The 9,901-nt window shown below is 42.7% G+C and overlaps 1 protein-coding gene across 1 annotated transcript; it reads left to right on the top strand.

The window, feature by feature from the left end:
- On the top strand, positions 1–9,447 carry CCDC43 (coiled-coil domain containing 43). Its single transcript, XM_027567844.2, has 5 exons — positions 1–243; positions 2,519–2,606; positions 4,218–4,353; positions 5,644–5,702; positions 7,809–9,447. The coding sequence occupies exons 1-5, from the start codon at positions 40–42 to the stop codon at positions 7,994–7,996; spliced, it is 675 nt and encodes a 224-aa protein (XP_027423645.1). The 5' UTR covers positions 1–39; the 3' UTR covers positions 7,997–9,447.
- The last annotated feature ends 454 nt before the right edge of the window (positions 9,448–9,901 follow it).

The raw sequence follows: 9,901 nt of genomic DNA, 5'->3' as shown, positions 1-9,901 counted from the left end.
GGTAGGCACCCTGGAGGCCGGCAGGACCCCGACCCCAAGATGGCGGCGCCCAGCGAAGTGGCTGCGGCTGCCTCCGGAGAAGGCGACGGCGGGGGCAGCGGCTTTGGGTCGTGGCTGGACGGACGGTTGGAGGCGCTGGGAGTGGATCGAGCCGTTTACGGTGCCTACATCCTGGGTGTCCTGCAGGAGGAGGAGGAAGAGGAGAAGCTGGACGCTCTGCAGGGTATCCTCTCTGCTTTCTTGGTGAGAAGCCCGGACACGTTCCTTTAGCTCCCTGGCGGCCCCTGTCAGTACTTCGTAACCCCTTTCCCATACGTGGTGTCCCAGACAATTAGTGACCTCACCTGGGAGAGGATACTCTGAGCTCTTGGCCGCGGGGGAAGGGGATTGCTCACCAACCAGGGTTTGGGGAAGTCAGGAGATTGCAGGTGCATAGAGAAGAATGGATTTCCCTTATTCCTGGGGAAACGGCCCTCTCGGATGCCTGTGGGTGAGTATTCTTCCGAAGGCGCTGAATTGTCTAAATGAGAGTTTTATCATTAACGCATAACGACCAATTTCATTCCCATCCATTGACAGTGTTCAGAGAGGGGAATAAAGTGCTCTGGGATGTCTGTGCTCTTTAGGAGGCAGTGCCCAGGGCTGTCCCATGACAAAAGCCTGCAGGAAGTACCCTCTCGGTTCCTATTTTGGAGGTAAGAGGCCAAAAAAGGTAAGCTGGCAGTGAAAATCTAGGTATAGGTCTAGGCCGGAACTGAAGCAAATATTGTGCTTGATCTTTTATAGTATTTAGAAATGCAGTAATCATCAGTGTTTGCTGGCGGAGGTGGCAAATAAGGTCAGAGTTTTAAAGAAGAGAGATAAACTTGGTACCCAGCTGCTTAGAAGCAGGTTCAGAAAGGTGTATTTTAATCTGTGTTTAGGTAGTAAATCACCGGGTTGTCCACTTTTCCAACCTGACCATTCTGCTGCCTTCATCTCTGCTTACACTTACTTGGTGGAAACACCGTTCAATGATTGGGCAGATGGTTGAAATATAATACTAATGCAGCTGTCCCAGGTCCTCCTGGCAATGTCCCCTTTTTAGTCCCAAAGCCTGCTCTGGTGAGATTGACCTATAAATGGGAAAGCTTTAACACAGCTTGTGATGCAGCTCCTAAATTCAGCGGAGATAGAATACTATGGAGTAAATTCTTTGCCTGGACCCTGACATTGCAGGTTGTTGGAGGGGGGCAGGGGTAGTGTGAGGCAAGCAGTTTAAGTTAGTTTTTATTTCCAGCTTGGAAGTTTCTAAAGACTCCATGAAAAAGAAGTTGAAATAACTTGGGTACCCATTGGTACTAGCTCCTTGACTTCTTCTTTTCATGGTGTCATTATTTAGAACTGCTAAAGGCAGGCATAAATTTGCTTAGACTATTAAGTCTCTTGGTAGAAGAGAGAAAAGTTATCTAGAACCAGATTTGGTTCTTTATATCCGTTTCTTGTTTACATGAACTACAGAAGACAGACTCCTTTCCCCCTCTCTCTGCCCGATTCACACACTATGCTTAATTTTCTCTTGGTTTTCCCAACCCTTCTATATAAGAAATGACTTTGGGAAGAATTGGCCAGGAATTATATGGTGAGGCAGGGTTCATGAAACCACTGAGAAACAACTTTATAGATCGGCAAGGCCAATGAATGTGGTATATATCAAACACATAATTCATAGCGCTGCTTACTTTCTGTCGGTCAGGCTCTATATAAAAGCCACTGACTATTGTACCAAATCCCTTTCCAGGAAAAACAAAAGGCATAGCCAGATCAATCACCAGATTGGGCTAGGATTCAATATTAGGAGTTAAGAAATTTGTCAGGAACAGTTTGAGTTAAGATTCAAGAACAATGTATCTTGTCAGGGGCAGATAACAGTTAAAGCTTTTTATTATCCTTTTTTTTTATTCCTTCCAGTAGCATTTGGATTGATTGATTGATTGATTCATCAAGTTTTTATTGATAGGGTTACTCTCTGCCAAGCACTGCTCTACATGGTTGGGGGTACCTCAGGGAACAAAACAGAAATCCCTGCCCTGACAGGGTGACATCTAGCAGGGAAAAACTTAATCAGTACATTATATAGTATGTCAGAAAATGATAAGTGCTAGGAAAAAAAGAACATTATAAGAAGATCAGGAGTGGAATGGAGGGGTAAGTTTTAAATTTTAAGTAGGATTATTACATTAATTGGGGTATTGCATTTTATGGCAGTTGTTTATATACCAGCCTTCTAAATTGTCAGCGTCGTGAGACCCGGGGCTGTTTCTCATTCATCTCTTATCACTCATCTTAGTGCCTTCAACATGGCGGGCACCATCTGGATGAATAAATGAACAAATGGATGATGAACTCTTTTGTCTGGGTGAAGAAAATAGAATAAACCACCTTGTCCTCCAAGGGCACCCTTTCTCTTTTGCTTCTCTACTCCTTTTCCTTCCTTTTCTTCTTCTCAGGAAATTAATTGGTCTACTTTTCCAACTAGGAAGAAGATTCTCTTCTTAACATCTGCAAGGAGATTGTGGAACGATGGTCGGAAAGTCAAAATGTCGTCACCAATGTGAAAAAAGAAGGTAGAGTTGGGAGTTTGTCTGTCTAACCTCCAGTGCCTTTTCCAAGAACCTTTCCTGTACAGCTGTTAGCGAGAGATTTTGAGTTTTCTCCGTTTTCTACTCATTTTGCTTAAGATAATTTAAACTGGTAAATACCCAGCAGCTTCCATGAACTTTTTAACGGAACGTTTCCTTTTCCCCTTCTCCAGTTTTCTACCTCCTCTGACCACAGCCATCTTCATTCTGGCTTACACTTTTCTTTTCATCCGCTTTCCACTGCCCCTGGTAGATTTTCATGGCAGGGGTTGGGGCCAACTATATCCCCCCGCTTACTTTTCCATATTTTCATTTCTTAACAATTGTGATTGATATTTTGGTTTATTCAGCTAACTTTGTCAGCCCTTAAAATGAAAGAGAAGTGGATTAATATAGCCATTAGAATGACAGATTAATTGCAGAAAACTCAAATTGTAAAAGCCAGGCTTGAAGCAATTCTAAACTGTCTACACATTGGTTCTCAGTCTTGGCTGTCCATTAGAACTACCTGATATAGTTTGAAAGATGCCAGTGCTTGGGCCATACCATGGATCAGTTATAGAAATATCTTTGGAGTGGGACCTATGTGTTGTTTGTTTGTTTTTTAAAGATATATATTTATTTATTAGGGAGACAGGGAGAGAGAGCACAAGCAGGGGGTGGGGCAGAGGGAGAAGCAGGCTCCCCACTGAACAGGAAGTCCGAGATGGGGCCTGATTCCAGGACCCTGGGGTCATGACCCGAGCCAGAGGCAGAGGCTTAACCAACTGAGCCACCCAGACGTCCCTTTTTTTTCTTTTTAAAGCTCCCAGATGATTCTAATGTGGATCCAGGTGTAAAAACCACTACTGGGCACCGTTGCGTCCTTTCTTTGAGAATGGTTCACTTAATAGTTGATTTGATTTGATTTTAAAGATTTTATTTGATTTTAAAGATTTGATTTCAAAGATTTGATTTATTTATTTGACAGAGAGGCAGCGAGAGGGGGAATACAAGCAGGGGGAGTGGGAGAGGGAGAAGCAGGTTTCCCGCTGAGCAGGGAGCCCGATGTGGGGCTCGATCCCAGGACCCTGGGATCATGACCCAAGCTGAAGGCAGATGCTCAACTGACTGAGCCACCCAGGCGCCCCAATAGTTGATTTTATTTTAAAATAATCTATGAATTTCACCTGGCATAATCATCACTACAAAAGGACCAACATAAGTTGATTCTAGATTCCTTCTTAGGTTTCTGGGTTAAGAGGGGAGAAAGTTGCATGCTTGAAGCTGAATTTTCTATGATTCTAATGCAGTGCTTTTCAACCTTTTTTCTTTCTTTTTTTTTTTAAGCAGCAGAACTTCAATTTATAAAACAGGTAAAAGCAGGGCTGCTCTGACCGAGGATGGATACAAGACCCAAAGCCTAGCCCGCATGGCCTTCCCTTGCCTTTCTCATTGGCCCCCGAGGCACCTCCTTTGAAGCCCAGGGCCCTAAAGAGTCAGCAGATGCCACTGTCTTTCCTGCAAGCACTATCTGGGTGGACTAGTGGTTTGGTGAGCTTGTTTTTTCACATACAGCCTTGTTGTCACTCCCTTCCCTTCCCTTCCCCCTCCCAGATGAGGTACAGGCCATTGCCACCCTAATTGAGAAGCAGGCACAGATTGTGGTGAAGCCCAGGATGGTGTCCGAAGAGGAGAAGCAGAGAAAAGCCGCCCTCCTGGCCCAGTATGCTGATGTGACAGACGAAGAAGAATATCCTTTTCGGAGTCTTGGGACCATTCCCTGAGGCTTGAGTCCGAAATGTTTGCTGGTTTACAGTGAGCTTTGAGAAGTTGCCAATCTCCCCCTGTAGTGTACTTTTTCCATTCTAAAATGGATCTGATCTGTGGCCCTTCGTGGCTGTGAGGAGTGATGTTGGGACAGTTGATATGAGACTTAATATTTGTCAACACGTCATCTGTATGTTCCTGAAGACTTCGGTGTAAAAGAAATGCCTTAATGGACCGTTTATATTGTATTTTCAGAAGCTAAGATATAGCTGTGATTCTTTATTTTTGTGTAATACCTTTCTGTCCAGTATAGTATCCTATGTATAATCCATCTTTATATTCTTTTCCCAGTTGATAAAGGAACTGTGACAGTAGGAGATGAATGTGTGATCAGAGACATGCATAGGTTTAGTGGCAAAACCAGGACTAGAATATGGATGTTTTTGGATGAAGGATTCCCAAATTTGGAGCAGTTTCATTTGAAAAAAAATTTTTTTAATATTCCAGTGACCACATAATTGAAAGTGAGACTGAATCTCCAACCAACACAGAAGAAATCTGGAATTTGGGGGCTGTGCCAAAGGCAATTGCTATTGACAGGGACAGGCTTGGTTCCCTGTGAGTTTGAACTTGTTTAGGAGATGCTTAGCTTATAGAGCCTGATTGAATGGAGCATGTGGACCTCATACCAGAAATGTTAGCTGTCCCATCACAAGTTTAGGAAGTAATTCTTAGGCCCTTTGGGGCCAGCTTATCTTCTAGTTTCTCCTAAAGTTTTTTTCTTGCCAGGGTCAGCAGAGCTATGGTTCCAATGACAAAAATCTCCTTTCTTGAACTCGAAAAGAACATTTTAAGCAGTGGTTCTCCTGGAGAACTTGTTAAAACCCAGATTGCTGGGCTCCACTCCCCAGTTTGATTTAGTAGGTGCAGGGTGGGGCCCAAGAATGTGCTTTTCTAATAAGTTCCCCGGGAGTTCTGGGAACCACACTTTGAGAAGCACTGTCCTCTCTCCATTCCCTGGGCTGCCAGGTAATGGGGAAGTCCACCCAGACCGGGCTGTTTCTTTTCAGCCTCCAGCAGCTAAGGATCTCACAGTAGCTCTGAACAATCTTGAGACTTCTGAAGATGACTGTGCTGGGTTTACCACCACACCTCTGACGGTGTTTTCCTCCAGCATGCTTTCCCTGCCTGTCACTTCACGGAATGTTTTCTGACGTTGGGTTGGGATGTGCCGGCCTTTGCTTTCCATCCCACTTTCCTTAACGACCCTCACCGAAGCAGCTGAGAAGGATGATTCATGTGCCACCACAATGAACATTGGTTCTGATAAATGTATCCTTCTCTTTGTCCGTCCCCAAATGTTTCTCCATTGAATACTCTTTTTTTTTTTTTTAAAGATTTTATTTATTTATTTGACAGAGAGAGACACAGCGAGAGAGGGAACACAAGCAGGGAGAGTGGGAGAGGGAGAAGCAGGCCTCCCGCCGAGCAGGGAGCCCGATGCGGGGCTCGATCCCAGGACCCTGGGACCCTGACCTGAGCCGAAGGCAGACGCCTAAGGACTGAGCCACCCAGGCGCCCCTCTCCATTGAATACTCTTGAGGAATAGTGTTCATCTTGTTGTCATTGCTGGGGGATCCTTTTACCAACAGGAACTCATGTCGGGCTAGCATTTGAAGCCCCATTCCAAGGACTACCAACCGTAAATAATCAATTTAACGAGAACTTTCCCCAAAGAAAACATGTTAACATCTACTGTGAAGGGAGGAAGGATTTCTAAGGAAAAATAAGAATCTATACTCCCTGTGGATAACACTGGGTTTCCCAGCAGTGGAAGTAGTTAAAATAATATTGAAATTTTGACTTTGTCCTCAGAGACCGTATAATTTTTCAGAAAGAGAACACAAACGCTGAATACTTTTGAGCTGAAAATATGGACGGATGGAAATGAGTGCTGAGGAAAGTCCCTACCAACAGACACTTATGAGAAGATTCTACATTTATTATTTTTTAAGATTTATTTATTTGAGAGAGAGACAGCACAAGTGGGACAAAGGGGCAGAGGGGGAGGGAGAGAGAATCTCAAGCAGACTTCCCGCTAAAGTGGTGGGAAGGCCCCGAGGAGCCTGATGCAGGGCTCGATCTCAGGACCCTGAGATCATGACCTGAGCCAAAACCAAGAGTCAGATACTTAAGCAACTAAGCTACCCAGGTGCCCTGAGAAGTTTCTGCATTTAGACATCTACCTTCTTAGGGGCTTAGTTGGTTCAGTCGGCCTTCAGCTCCGGTCATGATCTCAGGGTCCTAGGATCGAGCTCCATGCTCAAGGAGTCTGCTTCTCCCTCTCCCTCTGCCTCCCCACCTGCTTTTGCGTGCTTGCTCGCTGTCTCTCTCAAATTAAATCTTTAAAAAAGAAAAAAAAAATCCACCTTCTTAAAGATGAGAAGTATGGTGGGTTATCAAAGAAGGGGAGGTTATTTCAGAGACATTTATTTTAAAGCACCAAAGCATAAAAGTTACGTTTTAAGAGTACAGAGGAGCTTGTCTGGTGCTAACAGGTTGGTTTTTTTTTTTTTAGTAATCTCTACACCCATTTTGGGGCTCGAACCCATGACTCCGAGATAGAGGCACGTGCTCTACTGACTAAGCCCGCCAGGTACCCCCAGGTTGTGTTTTTAAAGTCCCAAGAAATGAGGGGTAAAGTTTTTGGCTAGGTATTTTCTAACTGGTTAAACTTATTTCATGTCTTTTATAAATTCAGAGCTTGTGGTTATTAGAACATGTTTTTCACTTAAGCTTCAGTGGTCTAGGAAAAAAAGCAAACTGATAAAGTTTAGTAAGGTTAAACAACTTATTTAACTCTTTTTCAAGCATTTTAATAGTGCCAAGTACATAAAATTTTTGCCAGTTACAGTAATACTCTATTCACTAAAACTAGCCTAGATACTCCCAACAATATACTGCCATGATCTAAGTACTCTGGAATGAAATTTCGTTTTCATAAAATATTTTAACATTCAAATTTAGAGAAGTCTGAGATTTTTATTCTGAGGATCATTCAAAAGTTTAAACCTTTGTAATGGTAGTTTCAGGATTTCCCGTTAGACCAAAGATAAATTATCATAAGGACTTTTTATTTATTTATTTTTAAAAGATTTTCTTTATTTGACAGAGACACAGCGAGAGAGGGAACACAAGCAGAGGGAGTGGGAGAGGGAGAAGCAGGCTTCCCGCTGAGCAGGGAGCCCGATGCAGGGCTCGATCCCAGGACCCTGGGATCATGACCTGAGCCGAAGGCAGACGCTTAACGACAGCCACCCAGGTGCCCCAGGACTTTTTTTTTTTTTTGAAGACTAGGAATATGTAGAGAGAGAATAAGGACAGAGCAGAAGTTGGGACCTGTGTGACCTGTACCCTAATCCCTTAACTCACCTGTAGCTCTGTTCCGAAACACCAATGTGGAAGATGTCCTCAATGCCCGAAAACTGGAGCGAGACTCCCTTCGGGATGAGTCCCAGAGGAAGAAGGAACAGGACAAGCTGCAGAGGGAGAGAGACAAACTAGCCAAGCAGGAGCGCAAGGAAAAGGAAAAGAAAAGGACACAAAGAGGGGAGCGGAAGCGATAACCTTGGTCCACTCTGTTCTTTCTCCTCATGGACTTGATCAAAGGGAGAAGTGATTGTGCACATGTGTATTTAAGAGAAGTGAGAGAACATTGCAGAGTGGTTTCCCAAGGCATTTCCCTTCTGTTTACATGGTCAAAAGGAAAATCACAAACACTTCTAATTATAAAATGTGCCATGTCTCTGTGGTGTGGGTAATCAGATTATTGTGGTTGATGTCTGTACCAAAGATCTGGAATGGGGGCAACTTTTATATTTTAATACTGAGGTCCTGGCTCCTTTTGGCCACTTTAAAAGTCTCCCCTCACCTAGGATAAATGACAGAAATATTCAGAAAGCTGACAGTTACAGTTTTCATCCTGAAGGAGCAGAATCGTGACCACTCCTTTTCTGAGATGACATGTGGGAGCATAAAGTATTTTGAAAGTAGTATTTACCTCTTAATGTATTGTTTTATGGATGAAATAGAAAGCTAATGAAGAGCCTACCTGGATCCAGATACTATGTTAACATGGCAACAAACTATGAAAATGGAAGAAATGATGTGGTAGATGTTCTAGCTTTGAGTTTTTTTTTTTTTAAGTTTCAGCCTATGGGAAGAAAAGAAGTATCTTTTTAGGTAGAGATAGTTACATATTTTTCCTCATCCAGGCTGTGATTTTGAAGAAGGATGTGTATTGGGTGGAAGGATATCATTGACGGCTAGATTCATTTTTTATAATCATGAGCCCTCTTGACTGCTAGTAGAGATTTTAATCCTGATCTGCCCTAAAACATGAGTATAAGGATGTGATAATTACAGGTTGGAAGAAACTGCAGGAACCGTGCGTCTAAGGAAGAAACACTGGAAATCTCTGCTAACACAAAGATATTTAAGATTGTACAATTGTGTGTACTCAACAAATTTAATGAGTGGAAAAACCTGGGAGAATCAAAAGTGAGCAGGAACTCTCCATTTCTACTTTTGTCACAAGCCACATTCAATTGTAAATAAGGCCTTTCTCTACTTCTGGCAGCAGACTTGTCAAGAAGCCCGAAGGGAGCAATCTCCCTGACAAGAGAGAAAATAGGTATCTTATACCTGAGGTTGGCAAACTACTGCAGGCTAGGAAATTTGGCGCGGTTTGTTTTTGTATGGTGCAAGTTTTTGTATGGTGCAAGTCAGCAAGGGATTTTGCATTTTTAAAGGGTTGTAAAAGAAGGAATATGTGACAGAGACCTTTTGTGGCCTGTGAAACCTAAAATATTTACTGTCTGGCCCTTCAGAGAAAAAGTTTGCTGACCTGTTTGATACCATTAACTAAGAGGTTAACAAAAAAATTTTACCTTTGTGCAGAAGGTAAAAAAGCATGGTTAAGGAAAAGATGTGTCACCTCTATACACTCCTATAACCGTGGCATTGCATTTTAAAAAAGTAACCATCTTTTAAAAAAAATAAACTATTTAAATCACTGTTTTCTGATTTATTCTGATTGCTTCCAGCTATCCATGGAAATGAATTGTGTGAACAGTCACTTAGGAATGTGTTGAATTTTGCTTTGTATTTTGATTAGCCCAATATGCTCTATTAGTAGAACCTCTTCCTGGAATCAAATTCTCTGTCTCAATTTTCCTGTGAAGTTGGGTATTAGGAAATCAGAAAGATTACCTTGTTTTATTGGAAGTCAGTAAACTGGCTTTGAAGTCCTTGCAGTACTTTTGGAGTCTTAGTCCTCTATGGCAGTAGCAATAATAGGCTGTGGCTACAGATACATGAGAGAGCCTATTTTATTAACCCTTATTTTGGATTTTTGGTTTATTTTCACCTTGATTTTGGTCTGTGAAGCAGAGCCAGGTTATATCCATGAACCCCTGAAGTGTACTTGTTAATAGTCTGTTATAACAGTAGCCAGTTCTTCTGGGACTCTT

Source organism: Zalophus californianus, chromosome 16 (assembly GCF_009762305.2).
Source record: "Zalophus californianus isolate mZalCal1 chromosome 16, mZalCal1.pri.v2, whole genome shotgun sequence".
Taxonomy (NCBI): domain Eukaryota; kingdom Metazoa; phylum Chordata; class Mammalia; order Carnivora; family Otariidae; genus Zalophus; species Zalophus californianus.
Note: the sequence above shows the minus strand (reverse complement) of the source record. Positions and strands in the feature narration are given on the sequence as shown.